General features: G+C 39.5%; 1 protein-coding gene across 1 annotated transcript in view; it reads left to right on the top strand.

The window, feature by feature from the left end:
* The window catches only part of NELL2 (neural EGFL like 2), a 155529-nt gene that overhangs the window by 104815 nt on the left and 26985 nt on the right, over nt 1–23729 (top strand). The window contains exons 14-15 of the mRNA XM_087766512.1: nt 8486–8608; nt 11159–11254. Of these exons, the coding sequence (XP_087622638.1) occupies nt 8486–8608; nt 11159–11254 (219 nt within the window). The remainder of the gene's footprint in view (nt 1–8485; nt 8609–11158; nt 11255–23729) is intronic.

Genomic DNA, 23729 nt, shown 5'->3' with positions numbered 1-23729 from the left:
GCCTGTAAGTCGTTACTAGTGAAATGTGAGAACAGGCAGCAAGTTAGGAGCCTCAGCAGCAGTCAGAGTGCCTCTTTTCTGCTTTCTTTGTATAACAGAAATGTGTAGGATGGAGGCCAAGTATCCAATACGTGTATCTGTTGCTGGTGGCAGACTTGTATAACGTGGAGCCTTTTAGTAAGGAAACAGTAAATTAAAAGGGTTGGCATTAGGAGAAGAAGTAAAATAAACATTTTTCAGTTGGCTGAGGAAATTGGAGTGGAATATTTACAACTCTAGTCTGGCTATTCTACTAGCAATAAAGTAGGGAGCACTACTATAGACGCAGAATTTGCTATCATTGTTGCTTTTGACAACATAATAGAAGATTTTGAAAGCATCAGTTTATCATAAGTGCCTGGGAGGTTTTGTATACAATACAAGTTGAATTTAAAAAGATTTACCTAGGAACAAATAATGCATCTGGCTAGATTAAAAAAAATAAAATAATAAAATGAATTTATGGAGAAAGTCTAAATCATGAAATACCTTTTAAAAGATAGAAACCTTATTTTAAAATGTCAGTGATAAAAGAGACAAGATACCAAGAGATCAGTTTGAATTAAGGCAAGAAAGAAGTGGGTGACAAGGTCACAGACCTTATGTCTAGACTGAAATCTCTTAAGGTGAGATTTTCCAAATCATTTTGCATTTGCATTACAGTCCTGCCATTGAAATCAGTGGGAGTTACAGATTTTCCTTTAGGGGAAACATTTAGGCCTATGCTTTAGAAAATCCCTCCCTTAAACTTTTCTGTTCAAGAAGGAATATAGAAAATGACAGACATGAAAGAAAGTGGAGGTAAATTAAAGCTTATCTAACTTTAGCTGTCATTCTAAATATTCTTCAATAGATTTCCTATGCCTAACTGGTTAAAAAGTGTAAAAATTCAGAGGACGTTACATGAAGTAACAATGATTAATATTACAGTAGACGCCTCCACAAGAGGAGTGTGAGTATTTTGCAAAAATATGTCTTGTTCCATGAAATCGGAAATCCCAATTATAAGACACATTTTGAAGATGATGAAACTTAGGTGGGTTTAAGAAGGTTTAAATGATTTGCTCAAGAGCTGTGGATGAAGATGGAGGGAGTAATGGTAGGCCTGCCTTGAAATATGTATTTTACCCATCAACTTGTCTGTTGTGGCTGAGACCAAGAATATCTCTGTCTTCCCTGAGTTCAAGGAGATCCTGGCATGGACTTCTTAGTGTGCAGATACCACAGGAAGGGTGGACTGGTTGACATTCAACTCATGTTAGGCTTTTCAAGCTGAGTTCTGGGGGAGAATATACCCTGCACAGAGCCATAAAATCCATTATTAGAGCTACAGAATTTGGGATTACTAGTGGACAATTCAAAGGGACTTACAGCTAAGAGTTATGTATTCCTTCAACCTGGGAGGAAAACCGAGAACAGGAATACCAAAAAATAAAGAAAAGAGATTTTGTGCAAAGAAAAAAGTCTTAAAGTCAAAGTAAGGGAGTGAGAAAAAAAGTATATGCCTCTTACAGACTCTGGTGTATGAAAGTTTTCTCTAGATGAAAGTCTGTTGTGAAATAAAACATAAAATTGAAAATCTGCTTAGAATATGTTTTCAAAAACCTAATGTTTACTAGAATTAAAATGTCCCATATTTTTGGAAGTTATATTTGCCTATAAATATGCAGTATTTCTCTAGGGTTATTTGGTCCAAGGATCTTTCTTGTGTTCTCCACATTGGTAAAGAACAGGGCACATGTTAAAAGTTTTGGTTCTCCTAGAAAGAAGAGAACTTCATGATTGGAAGTGGGAGGTGTTTTAGGGATGGATTTTATCATCACATTCAGTGTCAGGATTTCTCTTTTTGTGAAACAAATTATACCAGTTCCGAAAGTCCAGCTCAGTCTCATCAGAACCACAGCCACCTTGGAGCCTTCTCCAAAGCCCTCCTAGCTTCACAGGCAGACGCAAGGAGAATGGGTGTGTGTTCTTAGCAATGCCATCTCTTGGTCAAGTGTTTTTTGGCTGCTTTTAATCCTTCATCAATAATTGTCATTAATATAGGTTCCCTGTTATATCTTCCTAGTAGTATAACTATGATACAGTCCGGAGATTTCTCATAATAGATATGAAAAGGAATACTGGATTTTGGTCGTACCCCCAAGTGGATTTTCTTCCTAAGGTTTCATTATAGTTTTCTTGTTTTTCCTTTTTTATTGTATTAAAACCAAATATAGAGTAAGTAAATCAGCTAATAGATAAAAGAGAGAAATAGACATCTGGATGAGGCAGTGGCAGCTGTTCTCCCTGAAGAACAACAATGGACTAAGTAATTACAGACAGAAACATAATTTCAGAAAGCAGGATGGTCTCTGGACAGACCTTGAAAATAGAATATGCACACGCGAGAGCTATTTTTACTATCAACACAATTAAGAGAAGAAAGTAGGAAAATTCTGGACATAGATCTACAGAAATTGTTGTTAATGGCTGCACTGAAGAAAGAATTAGAAAATGAGGACCAAGAGCAGCATGGATATATAGGAGTACATGAAGGTGAAAATCAATCAAGTGACAGGATTAGCAGTGAATAGACTATTGTAGGAAGACCTGGCTTTTCATATCCCCAGCTTTGAACTGAGGACAGCTGCTGGTGGTCATTAATTAATGATTAATGACTTCAGTGTTAACTAAGGATAAACTGTGTGATGGTAACTCTATGCGTAATTAAAGCATGGGTTCCATTTTGCATTTGAATTAGGGAGTATCTATAGAAAAATGAATTGGGCATACTTGAATTGGAGAATATCAATACAAAAATTTAACATAAATATATGGAAAACATAGCATAATCATCAATAAATTTACAGCATTTGCTCTTTGAAAATAGTCTGCATATACTGAGACTAAGTAACCCTGCCAATTAAACTAGTTAATATGAAGTGTTGAAGAAATTAACCATCTGTCATTTCCCAAATGATCTTAATGGAATAAGTCTTCCAAACTACCCATATAATTACTACAAATTTTTGTCTTCTACATGAACTGTATGAGGGAAAAAAGCTTGTAATTAAGATAAACTGTAAGTGGGCATTTAAGTGTGTCGGCTGTTGATAATTCAAGTAACTCTTATCTGTTGTCACTGCTGTGACTGTTGTCACTGTCATGTCAGATTGCCAGCTGGTCACCAAGGCTCTATAGATCTATACTGAACCAATGGGAAGGAGAGAGGAGGCTGAAAGTAATTCGAGTTCAAGAATTCAGAGGCATTGAAAGGAGAAAATACCTAATATATTCTTTTTATTTAAATTCTTTTAATTTAATCCTGGTCCACAAGTTCCTCACTCAGAAATGAACATGTTGCATGGTGTTACAAGACTACAATTGGAGGGGTGTATTTTATTTATATATTTGGGAACTTCTATGCATTTCTGTGCCTTAAGTGTGATCTCAGCTATTATTTTCCAATGTTGATAATGGATGGTTCAGGAAAACTGCCAGCATAATATTCTTTACCCATAAGTAAGTGATGGAACTTGGTCATCATCCCTTTTTGCTGCTGGATTGGATTCTGTTTGTTGTTTATTTTTTTTTTCTTAGACATTTGCAGAATTTGGATGCGCCAGGCAAATATTGGGAAGGCTTGCAGTATGCAAGTAGGAAATGCTCTACAGATTTTTTGTTTATTTTTAATAACGAAATACACAGTAGGGAGGATAGGGACTGATGTTGCATAGTGCTAGGAAAATAAAAGGAGGAGGAGGTAGGTGACACACCTTGTAGACCGCATGTTAAATTTTACTAAGCTCTGCAAGAATCTCTGCACAGATAATAAACTTGGTAAGACAGATCCCCCAGTTGTCATTGCATTGTCATACATCACAGGATCTAGTGGGTCCCAGTCACTTTATGCCAGCAGTCTCTAGGATGTACTGGGTGAAGTACTAGGATGCAGTACTTCACCCTAGATCATGAAGTAACAACATTTTTGTCAAGCAAACCATATGGAATATTCTAGAGTACTATTTCAAAATGAACCAAAGTAAAATAAAGTACATCACCTTTACGGTATATGTATATATGTATGTATGTATGTGTATACTTATTTGTGTGACGTGTGAATATGTATTTGTGTGTGTGTATATAATCTATTTGCTGCACACTCAAATGCACGTAAGTGGATTAATTGCATTGTCACATAATTTTTTGCATCTCTAAGTCATCTCAGTCATAAAGACTATTTAATGGAACATTCATATGCACTTACTGTTGCTGTTGTTATTACTGTGGAGCAATAGCAAAGTTTAGAGTTGAAATTTTTTTTCTGTCTAGAAGGACCTAATTCCAAAGATATTTTAGTCAATATAAATACTGTATTTAAAACTTTAGTTGATTCTAACTCAGAACAGAGATTTTATGAACTTTAACACTGTTGAGCATAGAGTCCTGAACAGCACAAAATGGAATTTAGATATATTAGATAATAAAGCTTTAGAAGTAGTCATTGAAACCAGTGCATTTGGTCTTTATAGAATATGTTTATGCAAATTCAGGTGTGTTAATCATTAAAATCTCTTTGCAAAAGTAATTTTTATTTCCTTGCCTCTGTAATACTGCTGTACCTGGCCTGTCCCCGTCATCATTATGGTGTGAAGTGAAATAAGTACAGGGCTTTGGTTAAATGTGCCACATGATTTCTAAAGATGCTTGAAATAGCCTCAGTGTTGCTTCTTGCAGCATCAGAAATATGTTTGGGCAGTACTGAAATTTCTAAATAATGCAAATAATGTTTCTATACTAGTTTTTGAACTTAATAACCGTATTAATGGTTCTCTTTAAACAATCCTTTTATAAATTGCTTTTTTAGTTGTTTGTAATGCAGAGTCCTGTCTGCTTCTACAGTTCCTTGTTTGATATTTAAGATTGCTGAACGCGGTCTCTGCAATGTCCTCCTTATTTAAGGTGACTTTCCAACTGTGATTAAAAAAAGAAACCAAAGTGATAAATATGAATTAATGAAGAATTACCAACAGAGCACCACACTTTGTATTACAAATAAGTATTTCTAGCTTTAGTAAAGCTGGGCAGTCTGCCTTGTTATGAATAGAGAATTCTGGAAGAAACTCTTTATGATGGTCCCTTTAATTGGTGTGGATAGTGTGCCATGTGCTGAAAGAGTGAATGTAGTAAGATACTTTATGTACAGGATTTTTTCAGGTGTAGTTTAACCATTTGTGATCAGTCCATAAAAGAGCCAGTCCTGAAGTGTAAGCTGACTGCTCTGTTAGGTGCCACGGTAAGAAGGAATATGAAGAAATACTATGTTTAAATGGTTTTAAGTGTGTTACTGAAGCTAAGCTCAGGTGATACAGAACAACAAATCTAGATGGACTGTAAAACATCCTGAGTCATTTTTTCTGATTTTTTTCCATTCCTATTGTTTTAAAATCTCTGCTCCTTTAATTGAATCACAAAATTGCCTCTTACTCTGAGACATTTTCCTCCTAAAAAAATGACTTGTAAACTTCAATCCAAGAGTCATTTATCAGACCCATGAATTTTTCATGAGTCGCTAATATTTGATTTAAATAAAAATAGACCTGAAGTTTGAGCAGATAACCATAGAAGTAGAAGTGATGGCTGTTTTGGTACAGTTTTGGTTATGTGCTGGACCCTTCTCCTGAAATGTTAGCAAGCATCCTCCATGAACTTTCTTACAGGAGGATATGAAACACTGAAGTTTCTTATGGCAAGAGTAGGAAAGCAGGCATATTATCTTTGAATCCAAGCTCCCTTACTTAGCTGACAGAACGTTAATTTTATTGATACTGTACGCTTTAAGAAAAATCCATCTTGAAAGACTCGGTAGTTTTTCTTAGCCCAGAGAGTAAACGTTAGGAAGACACACTCAAGTGTGACAGTCATCTTTTCATATGAAGGACGTACATCTGTACAAATGGTCTTCAAGGCCCCAGTACGGCAAGATGGTGTTATAAATATGGTTAATACCTTGTTGTTCTGGAATACCAATAGCAAGTTTGCTTGGCATAGAGGCCACAGCTCTTGCCCTGCCTGTGGGTGCCTTGATGGGCTTTCAGAGCTGCTCAAGTCATGCATGTAGAGCCATTCCTCTTAGTGTGACCGTCTGTGATCACCTGCTTTCCTCTAATATAGTCTTATCCGTAGTAAAGAGCTGCTGTATGTGCCAGGGATTCTTCTGCATTCCTAAGGCATGGGGTGGATGGCTACACTTCCTTATTGAGGATGACACTTAATTTGTCAAATTCAGTGATTTGAGCTGAGTTTACCAGTGTGATGTATTGTATGGTCCCTACCTCCTGAGATACCGAGATAATGGCTTTGCAAGATATTTTGGCCTGCTGAGTGCATAATGTTTCACACATTTCCATAGTTATTTTCCTTTTGTAAGTTATACAGAACCTTTTAAAATGATAAAATAATATATATTTAATATTTAAATAGCATACCATATTTAAATAATATCATAATATTAACACAAACTAAGAAAGCCAGGATATTACAGTGCAGATAACACTGCCTAATTTGCATGGTCATTACTTTATTTTTCTTTTATTTTATGGACTGATTTAGCATAAATACTGTTTCAGCCAACATGAGAGATTTCACTGTGTTAGGAGGTTGGAGTCAAATATTGTAACTGGATTTTAAAGGGGCTGGATCATTTGGTGAACAATAACAATTTTAGTTATTCATGCTGAGAGCAAAGTAATTAAATCTCATGCTTCAGGGCAGAGGCCTGCAGCCCGTGCTCTGCTGCATCCAGCAAGGGACTCAGCTCAGTAAGTGCTGGTGCCTCGGTGCTCAGGGTTGAGGAGACCGTTGTTGGTGATACAAGAGACACGTAAGTCCTTGTTTAGAAGAGGGATATTAGGTTAATGTTATTAAAAACCAAACACATAAACAATCAACAACAACAACAAACCCACTCCCCCCCAAAAAAATATCTAAACCTGTGTAGTGTTTAAAATTGATTAGTTACATTGTGGTGAATTTTTTCCCCCTTTTAAACAACAGGCACTTGCCATGACTAGAGGGCAATTTACATCTACTGATGGATTAGAGATGTGCCATTCTGCCAGTTTTATACTCCTACAGTTTATGGCCAGTATTGAAATAGCAAGTTGAACATTTCCATAGTGATTTCCAAATGTTAACAAATTAATTTTCCTGACAACTCTGTGGGGTATGAGCAGACTTCAGCTCTTTATTTATGAAGGGGAAGATTCGGAGCACTGTGACATACTCAAAATTGGGGAAGAGCGAGCATCCGATTCAAGATTTAAGACTTGTATCAGATAGCCAGAACTGGCATAAGCTGCACTAATAAAATTTGCTAAAACCTGGGCAGAATGATGGCTATGAAAACCTCAGATGCGGACTAGTCCATATGTGCTGATTGAAATTAAGTGCCTTTACGTTCCCCAAACAGTCGGTTTTCCTGAAATTAAAATTTCAGGGGTCTGAAATTATTTATGGATAAGTGAATACTGTTGATTTAAAGAAAATGCAAGGAATATTTCCAGAAGACGGAAACATTTCATTTTGATGCCTACAGACTAAGATATTGCCTTTTGAGAATAGTAGAGCATTTCATGTAGCATTTTGAAATGATGCTTTAGAGCATCTTATTTTGAAATTGCATTTTCCATTTCTTAAAAATCACAAATTAAAACATTAAAACATTCAGTAACCTGAGCATTTATACAATACTTTTTTTGTTTCAGATTAAACAGTGTGTTGCAAGTTAACACAAAATCATATTGTCCAGACTTTTCATTTATTCCCAAAAGGTGTATTTCCCAGTACGTCTAAGTCTAGTCACCAGACTGACGAGTCTTATCCATTGCATTCCAGTGCTAGGACGCACCGTGCTGAAAGTCCCTTGAACAGCAGGCAGACCTTTGTTTTCAGGTTACTTACTTCATCTACATGAAGTGCTGCGTATGCACCGAAGGGAAGGAAAACACAGGCTACGTTTTGAAGTCCTGCCTTCTGCTAACCGTATCTTTTGCAGTTTGGAGCGTGTGTCTCGCACCATGAGTCAGCTTTCTGAAGGAAACCCTATGAATCCCGCATAAGATAAACCTGCATGAATAAATTATACAGTAGAACTAGCATATGGATTTTCAGTATGTTAGCCGGCTCGTTGGCAAATGTTTACGAGAACACTGTAGCCCACATAGAAAGTATAATGATGGTGGCTCCCTGTTAATGAAACTGGAGTTACGCTGCAGCACAGTTACCATGTACTAGTATGTGCTAAAAATATATACCCTGGCTATCCCACAGTTACGTGTTCACATAGCCCTATTGTCAGTAACTACTACCATGTTTATCTCTTTTTAATGTGGAAACCTATACAAAGCTTTTATTTTGTTATTTTAAAAATTCAGGACCATCCCACTCTTGTTTCCCTTTTCAGAGCATGACGAATGTATAACAAACCAGCACAACTGTGATGAAAACGCGCTCTGTTTCAACACGGTGGGTGGGCACAACTGCGTCTGCAAGCCAGGTTACACGGGAAATGGTACTATCTGCAAAGGTAAGCCGCTGAAAACCCGGGAGTACGGCAGTCTTTGAACTGGATGAGATGCTTTGTCATAGTTGATGCAAATCTGTTCACGTACCTCAAAGAAGACAGACAAAATGCTAGGCTAGGCATTTAGGTCCTGCACCTATAAGAAGATCTTCATAGTCAGATATACACTGACTTTACATTTGGCAGAGTTCACAGTAATTTGAGGAAGATGCATACATAAGTTAGTATGCTCTAAAATGTGAAGCAATTATGTTTCGTTTCTGCCTCCAGTTGACAGTTTCTATACATGCTACACCATTCAAGAAAGCCCACAGTTACCAACAAAGTTACAGCTGTGAAAACATTGTCAGGTCTACAGTGTCCATGGTCAATCACCTGCTATTTTGCTTGGATGAACTGAAAGTTGTTTGGTGTCCTGTGTCTTTTTATTGTAAATGAGAAAAGCAATAGACATGCATGCACAAAACCTTTGCTAGGTGGTGCCTTGTCTTCTAACATTCTCGTTCACTGGTAAACATTAGAATATATTACTAGTCTTAGAAAGATGCTTTCCCAGACATAACAATGTTGCTTTTATTTCTGTTGCATTTCACATCAGAGGAGATGATACTTGGTACTAAATCCTTGGAAGTCCTCAGGCTCTGAGCATAGAATTTAGAACTTGAAATAAAAGTAGCGTAGCTGTAGAGGAACTGACGCAGACACGAGAAGTGGTCTAGCTGTGCCAATAGCATACCCAGCATTCCTTGAAATTGTGCCTCAGTCCTCTTGATCTGTTAGGTGTCAGAACCTAAGGGGCTGGAGTTAACATTGGTAATATCCCATAGATACATTCTGCTGCTGTGTATTATCAAGGCTAAGCAACTCAGAATTTCTTTAATTGCTAAGCCTGATTAAGATCTTAGTGCTAGTTATTCCTTCACCTGAGTCACAGTATCATTTTTCTAAATATTCCTAACATAAACGAGCTCTTTGTAAAACATGGCAGCCTAGTCCACTTCCAGTCAAACACAGGCGCAGAGGGAGAGATGTCAGCAAATATGGCCTTTTATGCTGGGTCCCTTCCTCACGTGAATGGGAAAAAAGTCTTAGCCTGAGGAAGTTCAAACCAAGAGCCACTCCTCTCAGAAGAGAGCTCTGTCTGCGCAGCTCACTCCTGTGGTGTGCTTGGGAGTATTCCCCAATCCTTCTGCTGGAGGTGTGTCAGCTTCCAAAAAGATAATTGAGATTTCTTTGAGTCAAACAGAAGGTACATAACCCTAGAGCACTGTGTTTGGCTCTTCTGTTCCCTGAATAAGAGCTCTGACTGCAGGTCTGGCATTTCAGAGGGCACCTGGCCCCACTGTGAAAGAAAAGTGCATCCCTCCCTCCCTTCTCAATATTGAAAAGACCGTATGCAGGAGAAGGCTCCGAGCCTGTGTATCCCAATCTGAGCAACATACTTCTCTGCAGCCCTGGCTTGGATGCCGGCGTCCTTCAGAGAGACCTGGATGCGCCTCTTGTCCCCATGGCTTTGGCAGCTTGTCACGCGCTGTGCTGCCAGCTGTGCTGCTGTGCACCGTGTCATCCTGCACCAGGAAGCTTGGATGTCTCACTCGGTGCCGGGGGTCTCACACCACAAGGCTGGTGCCTGGAAACTGAGAGATGGAAAGTTCAAATCAATAACACTCATGTTCTCTCCCAGATGAGCCTTAAGACCTCATCAGTGGTGTTTACACAGAGCAGCTGGCATCTCTGGTGGCTAGTTACAAGTGCAGGGCTAGACCAGTGCCCCGGAGCAACTCTTTATGTTGGTGATAACCTCCATCTGCCTAGTTTCACCTACAGTTTCTTGTGACAAGAGCATTTCTGATTCCATACTGTGGATACAATCAGAGCAATTAACAGCTGCCATGTTTTCTATCAGAGCTGGTTGCATTTCTGTGTCTGCAGAAGGGACTCTTTAATGCATACATATATTCACAACTGTATTGCAAAATGCTGCACCTCAGTGCCTGAGCACAGCTTCTCAGATTGCAGCGTGCCAAAGAACAAATCCAGGGATCAACTTCAAACTATAAATGTTAAAAGTTTTTAAGTTCTTCAGAATCCCTTGAGGAAAAATTACTATTTTTATTGTTTCAGTCTAATTGCTTAATCAAGGAATAAGGTAGCCAGAGAATTTAGTGTTCAGTTGTGCCCATTATGCCCAGGCCTTTATTTGGGCAGCAGGGAAGACCAGCCCTGCCCTAGGAAGAGTCTGTTCCTGGGGAAGATATTGCTTTTTACTGCTTCCCAGTGCATATGAAGGAGCACATATGTGAGCTGTTGTCTTCAGATGATTTACTTTAATCTCCTTCTGTAGCTTGTCAGCCCATCTGGCCAGTGAGGCAGGGGGGCCATAAACTGTCTCTTTGTGACCTCTATCTTTTGGAGAAGGCAGCCTCTGCACTCCGTGCCGCAGAGACCGCGTTTTGTGCCAGTCTGCCAGCGGCCTGTGGCCACCTGCGTGGTTGCTGAGTGCAGTTATGTTAATTCTTTCTTAACCTTATATTGTGATTTTGTATTTTGTAGCCTTTTGCAAAGACGGGTGTAGGAACGGAGGAGCCTGTATTGCTTCCAATGTGTGTGCCTGCCCACAAGGCTTCACTGGGCCCAGCTGTGAAACTGGTAAGATTATAATTGAATTTACAATTAAGGTAATCCAAGGAGGATGTTTGAGGTAATCCAAGAATAAAGGATTATTTAAGCGTGTGCCCTGAAAGAGGAGGCTGCTACTAAAAAGTTACTCACTTTTCTTATATGCCTCCCAAGCGAATATATTACAGCAGTTCTAATTAGAAGCACATGGACTGCAAAAATGAGAACATGAATTAAGACATCTTGGGTTTTGATGTTTCATAATTAATAAGATTATTATAGACTTGCTTTTTACCTCAAATGGCCTTTGGTATCTCTTATAAATGGCAGATAATCTGACATCTAGAAATAAATTCCAATAATTGATTACTTCTGTGCTGTAAATGCATGACTGGTTCAGTAGCCTGCCTTCCCTTGCAACCTTATTTGAAGACTTCTGATTAACTCAGTTTTCTGACTCAGTGTTAAGGCAGGTTTTGGTGTTCCTACTGCTTTTACCTCTTTTCACAGGCATTCCTTTCTCTTCCTGCTGCCCCTGAGGATGGCAGTACCACAAAGCCTTGGTTTCGAACTTTATTTTTTAAGTCTTGGATCTACTCAAATTACATTGCCCAGCAAAATATGTAGAATGTTTATACTTAGCATCTCAAGTGCCTGTAAATAATTTCTCAAAGTTCAAATGAATGGTTTCAGCACCTGTATTTATTGCTGCAGAATTTTTAAATGCATTCTAACCGTACATGCCTCTAGGAGGTAAAGGGAGAAAGCTCACTTAGATTAATTGGCTTCAGTATGCCTAATAAAAGGGCAGTCTGCCACCTATGATTGACTATTGTTGCTGTTCTATATTGCCTTCAATAAATCTTCCAAACAGAGGAAAGGAGGTAATTTGAGCAAGTATTGCTTTCATCTGAGTTGTAAACATGTCCAGTTTAATGAAAAACACAGACTGATCTGAATTCTGTATTATCTGGTCCATTTGAGAGGTGAGAAATGTGATTGTTTTCATTCTTCTGTATTTGAGCGGATATTACCACAGTGCACAAGAGGGATGCTGTGTGAAAGGCAGTATCCTCATTGTTAATCTGTTTCTAGAAAAATGTCGGAAGAGCAAGTTTTCAAGTATTCCTCATTGTTTCACAGACTGCAGATAATGTGATACAGGATATCAAGGTCTCTTCAGTGTAACAGTGTTGTGGTTTTGCTTGGAACAGTTTGTGTACTAAGATAATGGTCAAGTATTAAAACAGTTTGTTTTAGTAGTATTTGTCTTACATGCTCCTTGCAGCATTCTGCTGTTATCAACTAAAGATAATGTGTATAGTTTCAGGGCCCACGTTCATCTTTTCCAGCTTTATACTCCTATCGGAAGCGTGTAGACTTGAAGCATATTTGCTTTAGTCTCCTTGTATAGTCAATATTAATAGCCAGTATGAAAGAGAGATCTTACTGGCTTTTCAGAATTGCCCCTGGAAGTGCTGTCTCTGCTCCCTTCTTTAGAGGAGAACCCAGGTACACTCTGTTCCCAATTCAGCTTAACTGCATTCAGCCTCAAATGTCCTTCGAAAGCAGCCGGACTGCTGGCCTTAACGCCTGTCCTTCCTGCCCTTCAGGAAACATATAGGAGGGCAGGCAGAGACTTGGACCAGATCTGAATGCCTTTCTGAATATCTGTTCTCAATATTTAACATAAGGTCAGTATGGTAGTTTTCACCTGATATCTCAGAGCTAGTGATACTGTTGTTATGATTCGGAGCCAGTTTGCCAGCCCCAAACCAGTTTCATAGGTCAGCTTTGCAAGAAGAAGCCCCTCAGTCCTGGTGGACCTACACTGGACATCATATTTTTTCTTACTGTTGAAATAAGTAATGCTAGAGATCAGCCACAGCAGTATGGGTCTGGTCACCTCATTTGGATATTATGGTGCAAGAGTAGGATTGTAATCTACCTGCATATGGCTTTGAAACGTACAGTCTGAAATACCGTTGGAGTGGCAAATGGAAAAGCTGTCCTGTCAATAAGGAGAAAAAGCTGGTTCATTCTGAGACTGCATTGTCAGAAAAATGGTGCCATAAAAGAAAACCTGAGCTTCAGACAGTACGTATTCATTCCCAGGGAATGCAACAGTCTCTGGAAGGTACTTCTCATTAGGCTTGAAGTGATTCAGGACATTCATGCTACAAGTAATTTATGCTGGAAGCTTCCCTTTTTGAACAGTCACTTTATCTACAAAGGTGATGTAATCTTTTCTAGGCAGACATCTTTAGTTGCAATCACATACAAGGAAAGAGGAGGATTGATGTAAAGATGCCAAATCTATTTTTAAATCATGTTACTTATTTCTGTTTGTGCTACATATATTTAAAAACTGCTTATTGAAGAATCTTGGCATTTTTAACTTAAAATAAAACATATAGTTATATAGAAATTGTCGGCAGCTGCTGAACCTATGAATTAATTAACAAGAGATTGAATCCACACCCCAGCAATAACCTAGAAAAACACAATCACCAGTTCTTACTGTTTCCTTCTGTAAAAGGTGGTTTAACAGCTCTGTTTAAATAATTTCTCAGAATCATAGAAAGGATGAGGTTGGAAGGAACCCCCGGAGATCATGTTGTTTAATCCCCCTGCTCAGAGCAGGGTCAAATAGAGCTGGTTTCTGAGGACCGCGCCCAGTTCGATTCGGAGTGTTTTCAGGGTTGGAGACTGCACAAGCTCTCTGGGCAACCAATTCCAGTGTTCAATCACCCTCACAGAAAAATAATTTCTTTTCATTATGAAATGCAATTTCCCATCTCGCTAGTCCCTTTCCTGGGCATGACTGAGAAGTGCCTGGCTTCCCCCAACACCATCAGGTATTTATACACATTGATAAGATCCCCCTCAGCCTTTTAATTTCCAGGATGAACATCTCAGCTCTATCAGCCTCTCCTTGTATGACAGATCCTCTGGAGCCTTAATTACCTTCACAGCACTATGCTGGATTTGCTCCACATCTCTCTTGTACTGGGGAGCCCAGCACTGGACCCAGCACCCCAGATGTGCTCTCAACAGCATGAAATAGAGGGGAAGGATCACCTCCCTTGACCTGCTGGCAATGCTCTTCCTAACAGCCCAGGAGGCTGTTGGCCTTCTTTGCTGCAAGGGCACATTGCTGGCTCATGTTCAACTTGTTGTCCACCAAGACCTCCAGATCCTTTTCTGCAAAGCTGCTTTCCCATTGGCCGGTCCCCAACCTGTATTGGTGCCTGGGATTTTTCCTTAATAGCTGTAGTACTCGGCATTTCCTGATGAACTTGATGACATTCCTGTTGGCCCATTTCTCCAGCCTGTTGAGGTCCCTCTGAATGGCAGCACAACTACCTAGTGTAGCAACCCCTCCTCCAAATTTTGTATCATCTGCAAACATGCTGAGGGTGCACTCTGCCTTATTGTCCAGATGTTAAACAGTACTGGCCCGTACCCAGTATTTACCCAGGTGTACACTGCTAAGTCACTAGCCTCCAACTCGACATTGTACAGCTGATCACAGCCCTCTGAGCCCAGCTGTCAGCAAGTTCTCAATACACCTCACTGTCCATTTATTTAGCCTGCACTTTTTAGCTTGTCTAAGGATGTTATGAGAGCATCAAAAGCCTTACTAAAGTCAAGATAAACAACACCCACTGCTCTCCCCCCATTCATCAACCTAGTTATCTTATTTTAGAAGGCCGTCAGGTTGGTCAGGCTTGATTTCCTCTTCTTAAATCAATGCTGACTATCCCAATCACCTTCTTGTCTTTAATATGTTTGGAAATGGTATCCAGGAGGATACCATCAGCTTCCCAGGGATGGAGGTGAGGCTGACTGATCTGTATTTCCCTGGATCCTTGCCCTTCTCAAAGATAGGAGGGGCATTTGCTTTCTTCCAGTTCTCAGGAGCTTCTCTCAGTCGCCATGACCTTTCAAAGATAATTGAGATTGGCTTTGCAATGACATCAGCCAGCTCCCTCAGCACTCCTGGGTGCATCCCATCAGGTTTGATCGAACTGTGTTTTTTCCAATTTATTTAGAATTGATCCTCCTCCACCAAGGGCAAGTTTTTCTTGCTCCAGACTTTCACACTGGTCTTGGCAACCTGGAACTCCTGAAGGCAAGTCTTACCAGTAAAGACCAAGGTGAAGAAGGCATTGAGTACCTCACTGTTTTCCATGTCCTTTCCAAACCTTTCCTGCCACCTCCATCAGCGTATCTATATTCCTCCCAAAGCCTGAGAGGGATGATGCTCTCCATGCTTAGGTCCTGCCTATGGACCCAGGCTCATGTTGTAGAACAGGCCATTGACCAAGAACAAGAATAAACTGGAGCTGAAATAGCTGGGATTGTTGGTGTCCACGGCATCCCCCTAAATTTTTGATGAGGCTGTCTGCTGTGTGGCAAAGACCTGGCCCGTTTCCTTGGTGCCCATGTTGGTTCGGGAGATATCCTGTTCCACATGATGGGACTAACAGCTTCTCCAAGCCTTCCAACAGAGCGGAGAGGAGCAGAGGTAGTGACTGATAGGGCACTGCTGAGTAGGAAGCAGCCAGCCTGCTTCTCATGGGAGAGGTCAGAAGTCTGCTGATAAAATTATCCTGAGATTGAAATGTGGTTTCAAGGCAAACCCATTCACCCATAACTCAAAGTGGCTGGTTCTGTTCTGGTGGATTAGCACCAGAAGCTTGCTTGTGTTTACGGGCACAGCTGTAACTCTTTTCACCTGTCAGCTGCCATGGAAAGGCTATGTCAGATTCCTAAACTCAATGCAGCTTTTGCAAAGAGAAGTGAAGCCCTGTGTAATTAAGCACTGTAATGAGTTTCATAAAATTTTTTGCTTCCAAATGCGTGCTTCTGGGGTGTCAGTAGGAGCCACGTCTCTTTAAGAAACGTAAGAAGGAGAATCAACTAATACTGCTAGTCAGGTATTCCCATGAGAAGAGGTATTGACTGTGGAGCGCCTTGCAGTAAACAGAGCTATTGCAAGGCCTTAGAATGATCTGTTGGAAGCCTTTTAGATTAATCGTGGCCTGTGCCCTGTGGAAATGGATCAGTGGAATGAGGAAGCAGATGTAAGAATCATGTGCAGATATATCAACCTCCAGCATTTCTTTTTAATTGGTAATAGAACATAAAAATGAAACATGGGAGAATTCCCATTTCTCTTCCCAAAGGACGTGGACTGAGGCATTGTTAATGTTGGGGTTGCATTCATTGGTTTAGGGAGGCGGGGTATAGTGTTGAAAGATTTTCAAGTCTTACAAGGCACAGTAGTAGTTAACCCAGTAGAGCAGCCTTCTGCAGTGTAGAGAGCTGAGACTACCAAGGGAATCTAAAAATATTTGTGCCTGTTAAACTCTTTCAAAATATCTGACTTAATACTGTCTTGTTTGATTGCAAAATTATGAATTCTTCAATGGGTATCTTTAAATGCAATCCTAAATTGTGTTTGAAAAGTGTTTAATTTTAGAATCCAGCACACGATGACTTTGTTAGATCTGCTTGATGTTACTGCACCTCCCCTTAAATTGGATGACAGTGCTTTAAGACTGGATTTGTTCTCCTGCTATATATGCATATCTGCTAGTGCATGTATACAAGATTACTGCATTTTTGCTGCTTGTCAGCTTATTTTTTGAGTTCCCACACTCCTTTTGTGCTTTGAGTATTCCCCTGGACTGCTTTTGATTATGCATGACATCAAATAGCAGAGTTTCACTACTAGTAGTGTTTTGATGTAGTTTTTGTTAACAGGTTGGCTGGAAGTATATGGCTTTTTTAATGGATGATTGGCTGTAACTTGCATTTCCTGATAATGAACTTTCCTTGGATATGACGGGCATCATGTCCCCCTGTTATTAAACAGTCCATGGCAAACTGCTGAAAGTAAACTGGCACACAAAGCTGTTACCTTTGAAAGAACTGTTGAGAAAAAGTTTAACTTACAGATTCTACATTAATTCAGCCATACATTATTACTAACGGTTGGCTTAATTAAATGTGTAACTGAATTTATGCAAAAATGGTGAGCATCAGGTATGTGCGATCACCCTCTCTTATCTGATCTCTTATCAGAAATAGCCAAATAGGAAAATATATTATTTGGCTCTTCTCTGTATTTTTTCCCTTTTTGCCCACATATGGAAAGCTCAGACAAAAATAGTGTAAGCATTTTGAGTGCTTCATGGAGAAGGAAAAAAATTTTGGTGTCACTAAACCGAATTTTTGCAAATTTGTGCTTAATATTTGTAGTTCAAGATACTGAAATGCAACTCAAACAAGTGATTTGGGTAAATAATTGTTATAGACCAGATCTCTTTAGAGTTTTGTGCCACTTTCTGTATAAGCTAAATTATTAACATGCGTGACTGTTGCTCTTTTCAGCAAATCCAAGTTAATTTGTTCATGTGCACTGACCATAATAATTGCAGGCTTCAGATTATTGAAGACTATTATTATTCCTGTTCCAAAGGAAGCTTGTGAAAATCTTTTAATTCTGATACCCCAGTTATTATGAAAATAATTTTACTGGTACTGGAATAAAAGGCTTTGTCAAAGTAACCAGAAAGCTTGTTAACTTTGCCGATTTTGCAAAAATGAAGTATTTTAGTACTTTTGGCATCACAAGAGAACTGCTTCCATTTCAGCCCTTGATCCCTGGTGTCCAGCTAAAACAACCACAATCAGCTTGTGGCCAGGTAGGCTCTGAAACTAAAACTGTGACACAAATGGCATTTGAAGCCCATAGACCATTGAACCAAATCTGTAAGAACTGGAATTACTCTTGGCAGAAGTCTTCAAAATTCTTGGCTCGAGTCTAATGAAAACTCTTTGTAACCTATGAAAGTATCACAGTCAGAACTTTCCAAAGAACTCAGGAATCTGCCATTTGCTCAGTTTTACTTTTACAATGAAGATTTAAATTACTGATAGTCAGATTGAGATTTACAACAATAATACTAAAAGGCTCAAATTTGTGGTACAAGTATGCAAGGTCCGGCACAAACCTAGAGTAATAGGAGTGCCCTTCAACAGTTCATAGTCTAACCAAGGGAAGTGGTTGCATGCTGGGATAAATGAGTATAACGTACAAACTCCTTGAGCAAAAAACATATTGGGGTTAATCATTTTATTCTCTGAAATCCTTAAGGAGTTACTGGGCTTTTTAATGAAGGAGGAAACACAAGCAGGGAGCAAGAGGAAAGTGGTGGAGCGAACATGAAGGCAGCACAGGCATGGACTGTCCAGAGCAATAGCTGTAGGATGAAGGGATGCCTCCCATAGTTTATTAGTTTTCATAGCCCACCTGGCTTGCTTGGATCCTAGTGTCATGAGAATTCAGGCTCCTGTTTTTGGGGAGGCTCCCAAGTTTGAGACTTAGAGTATACTTTGGCAGGAGATGTTTTAATTACATTAAAGGGCTGACTTCAATTCACAGAAATAAGAAAATGTTGAGTTAATGTATAGAGCCTGGATACAATTTTATAAACAAATAGCACTTGAGCATGATTTGCAGGGTAAAACATTTTAATAGATCCCAGTGTGCAGTAGGAATTCATATTCTGAAAGTCAGGCCTTTTGGAGTCACTCGAGTCTGGCATTTCAACATCAGTAATTTTCAAACTTCATAGGCTATTAAAAATTTTTCCCTTGGTGCAAGCAAAAAAAAAAAAAAATCACCCAGGACAAAACCCAAAGTAGCTATATTGTGGTTTGCAAGCAGCTGAGATCTGGCTTGCCTGCTGGGCTGCATGCTGCTCTAGCCCTGCAGCTGAGCTGAGGCTGTGGTGTCAGGTCCTATGTAACCCAGAGCCCTGGCCGTGGGAGGAGGTGAGCGAGGAGAGATGCTGGAGCTGGTGTGCCCAGCTCCTCACTGGACTTAGCTGCCTGCACACCCTAGCCCTAGGGTGTCACTGCCATTTCTCCTCTTTGAGTCATTCCAAGTGCTCTCCATTTCCTTGTCAAGTCTCCTGGCTTCCTGCCCTGTGGAAATTTTGGTATGTAGTATGTTGGGTTGGGAAATTTGGCCTTTCCAGCCATAGCTCAAATGTAGATGGAGACACAGAGTTCTCAGTATCCTGTTTAAGCTGGTTTAGCTTAAACTTGTAACAGTAAATATCTAACTGTACTTCCTATTCACAGGAGCTGAATCTCTGAAATGAAAACACTTCTGAATTACTGCATGCACCTGCATTTAATTTATATTTTCCGTGGTTTCCATTTCAGCAGAAAGAGGCAGGACCCAGATGCTAAAAATAATGTAATGATTTTGCTGAGGATGCTGAAACATCTTGCTTTATAACTTGCATCTTTGCTGTTGTCCTGGTTTTGGCTGGGATAGAGTTAATTTTCCTCCTAGTAGCTGGTATAGTGCTGTGTTTTGGATTTAGCATAAGAATAATGTTGATAGCACACTGAGGTTTTAGTTGTTGCTAAGTAGTGCTTACACCAGTCAAGGACTTTACAGCTTCTGCCAGTGAGGAGGTGCACAAGAAGCTGGGAGGGGGCACAGCCAGGACAGCTGACCCAGACTGGCCACAGGGCTATTCCATACCGTATGGTGTCATGCTCAGTATATAAACTGGGGGAGCTGGCTAGGGGGCAGCGATCGCTGCTCGGAGACTGGTTGGGTGTCCATCAGCAGGTGGTGAGCGGTTGCATCACTTGTTTTTCCTGGGTTTTGTTTCTCTCTTTTTGTTGTTTTTCTTTTCATTACAATTTTTTATTATTGTTATTAATTATTATTAATTATTAATAGTAATAATATAGTAAAATGATAGTGGATAGTAGCAGATAGTAAAATGATGGACAAATTATGGGAAGCATCCTATAACATCAACTTCTATGTCGTCTTTAAGCATAACAGCTAATTCTACCTAAAAAGACTAATATGTCACTACGATAATTTTTCAATATCTTGATACAGAACCCTAATAATGAATTTTGAAATACATAATTTGTATTTTGCAGTCCTACCGAACTACAGATATGCAATGTGAAACAAGCGTCTTCACACAGAATTTTTTGGTGACTTGAGAAGTTAGCAGGAAATGACTATATGAGTTATTTCCTTACAAAGCCCTATCAGTATATCAGTCATCCGATTAACAGCATTTCTGCTCTTATGGTTATAAAATTTTTAATGTCAAAATATAAGGTGACTTTTGAGATTTGAACAAGCACTAGTAAGAAGTAAGCTAAAATCAACACAGTAATTTGCATGGTCAACTTAATGTAATTTTCCTGTTGCCCAGGGTGAAAGCTATTAAATTTTACCTCCTGAGCTACTCTAGGCAAATAGTGCCTAAGAGCAATGATTCAAATACTGAACTGTGCCCCAGTGAACCATCTAATCCAGTACCTTAGTGGTGTCCCCAGGTCCTTTCAGTACTTGGAAAGTGTATCCATTTTTTCTTTTTTTTTTTTTCCTTTTACCTTGCCCCAGTTTCAAATAAATAGTATTGAGAACAGTAATTCTAGGAATTTGGACCTCCATGCTGCTTACATGTTTCTGCATTGTTTTGTTTGGTTAATATAGTTTTCTGATGTACTGCTTGGGGCACAATATATTGTATCTACTTCTGACTGGTGATTAATAGGGAGAAATATCCTCATTAATAGAGGGAGACTGTTCCAGGCAGTCAGGCCTAATTTATACTGTGAAATCTGAAATTCATGGAAAGTCTCTGAAAAATCTTATTTGGCTGCTCTAGAGCAGAGAGTGCAAAGTAACTTTTGAATCCTATGTTTTTATTCTTGCACTCCTGTGATATCCTTCACATAAAATCATGAGGTTAGGAGCCATCATCTTCACAGCTTCTGTTCTGGTCAGGAGCTTTGTTCATATGATACGTCTGGTGAAACAGGAGGAAAAGAAAGCAAGCAAATTATGGCCTTGATATTTGTGCATTTTCAGCTCCCACAGACTGTCTGGGGCGGGGGGGGGGGGGATTTTTTCTGTACCTCAGAGCTTGAAGCTATATGGGTATTACTGAAAAGCTGATACTGAAAGTCCTATAGAGTTCTGCTGATTAAACGTTTTATTTTCCTTAGTTGTGGTCTGTAGTCAGCCAAAGGTATTGTATTAAAAGTATAGAGTATTATATTTTCAAACCATCTTCCAGTAATTCAAAATTAGTGACTATTTTGTGTTTATTTTTTGCCATACTCCTCCTCTGATTAATTTCTAGGCAAACCTAATAAAAATAACTGTTTTCCTTACTGATCTCCTTCTCATGCTTTCATCTCACCAAAACCGGGCCTTGTATTCAACTGACATAAATTGATACAGTTCTCTTGGCATACAGGGCTATGTGCTTTTAATGAGCTGCCTCCGCATATGATCCAAGTTCTCTTGTTTATTGCTATTAAGGAACAATAATAACAAGTTGTAATGAGTCATTCTAAAATGTCCATTTGTGTGGATGCAAAAATGACTCTTTGCCATTGATGGTCAAGACCATTTTGGTATCTCTGACCAACCCTAAGGAAAACAAGGACTGTGCGGCATGCCGTTGTAATGCTAACTCTTCAGTAGATTTCTGAAGTCAGGCCTTGGGTGAGCAGGAATCCTGTTAAGTTAGAGTCTAGCTGAAGGAATGCAATGCATTCATAGCTTTATTCATAAGTCATCTGCTTCCCCCACAACTAATTAATATTCTAGGTGAATAGCTGCCCAGTCCAACATGTGTAAAAATAAAACAAGTTGCTAGTAATGCTTGTACCTTTAGAAGTAAATAGGTGTACTGTGGTTTAAAAATGTCAAGATAGGGTTGATTTCAAAAGAGGCTTTACCCCCATAAGAATCTCAAGCGTGATGCTTTTTTCTAAGCTATTTAAATGAGTTCATGAAAAATATGTTGACTCTGCCTAAGTCTAAAGTCACTGCAAAGCATTTGATATATTACATCTTAAGGAATGCTGAGCGCTAAAGAGGCAAATACTGCAATCTCTGCTTTCTTAATTGGGCTTCAGTTGCTCTTATGAACATAGGCAGACAGACAAGAGCAAACACTGGTAGAAACAAAGTAGAGGCAAAGGTTTTAACTCTCTCCTGACTGTACCTGTCTTTTAACTGGCATCTTCTTTAATGACGATGTCCCACGGAGGCAGGGAGAGAGCAGCGTGTGGAATGCATGATGCAGTAGCAGCTTTGCTCCCAGGGACTGTAGGTGGCAAAGGGCATGTCCCTCACTCCCTCTAAACCAAATATTCTCAAAGGAAGAGGTGAAGGTTGAAGGAAGGGGGAGAATTCATCCAGACACAGGACAAAAGCTCATGAATGATTACATTCTGCGGGAGGAACAACCCAGATTTGATGGGGATCTTAATCAGTTGGGAAAGCAGTAAACTACAAACCTTACGTGGAGTCTGAGCAATAATCTGGTAGGAATTAGCTTACAAATGCAGGTTGTCCAGGCTGCCATCACATCTCTGTCCCTTTTGACTTGTCTGAGATTTCTCCATTCATTTGTATAAAGGGTGTAAAGTGGCTAAAGTTCCTTTATCATCCCTCAGCCCAAAAGAATTTGGAAGATCCTTTCAGTGGAAAGAACAAGAAACTCTAGCACAGAGTTTCTGCAGAAACTTTTCTCCAAGAGCCTCTGCATGAGATTTTTTTTCCCTCAGGAATAAAGTTAACTGGTTTGCAGGATTTTAGTCATAAATAAACTTAGGAATCCTGGGCATGTGATGTTTACTGTCTAAGTGTAACTTCAGACTCAGAAAGGACTGTTGCTGAAAAGAGAAATAGTACTGCATATTCCACAATTCTGATAAAAATCTAGCAAAGAATTAGTGTCATTTGAATTGTTATTATAATGAATAATTCCGTCAAATTTCAGCTAACTAGGTGCCAGTAAAAGCCAAGTCTTCATATTTGTTATTACAAGGAAGTTCAAATCAGAAAAAGAAAACATGATTGGCAGTCTCAGAAACTGTAGTTAGAGAGGTGTTCAGCTAACCCGTGGAGAACGAGCCATTCACGCAAGGAATGCTCCATTTTAACAATGCTCCAAGTGCTAATTCAGGCTACAGAAAAATACACATATGCAGCCAGCAGATGGGTTGCAAACATGGCATATATGATATAGATAAGCTGTTTGTAAGTGAGATTCTGAAATTCACTATGCTGGTGTACAAAATAGCTTACTGCTCCTCCCTTTCTCCAAATATTTCCCCTGAACACATATAATAATACGAAGTTAATTACATGTGCTGGTGCTATAATCAACCACTCTTGCAAATATCCGTAACAATTAAAGATCCTTAGAGTGCAGCAGAACTGTACAGGAGACTTGTATTTTTACAAAAAAAACACCACTTGTGGTCTATATTGTGAGATCTGTTTGAAACAAATCATGCAAGATTTAAATTACTATCAGTGAGTGTCCTTGTGACTTCTGTGATGTGTCTGTGCTACCAAATAAAGCAAGCGGGGGAGTAAAGGCAGGGGTGCAGCTTTCATCTCTGCAGCTCAGTGCTCTTC

This window comes from Nipponia nippon, unplaced genomic scaffold, assembly GCF_047370975.1.
Source record: "Nipponia nippon isolate SJK-2023a ecotype South Korea unplaced genomic scaffold, ASM4737097v1 scaffold_3, whole genome shotgun sequence".
Lineage (NCBI taxonomy): Eukaryota > Metazoa > Chordata > Aves > Pelecaniformes > Threskiornithidae > Nipponia > Nipponia nippon.
The sequence above is the reverse complement of the archived record's forward strand: the minus strand, read 5'-3'. Positions and strand labels throughout refer to the sequence as shown.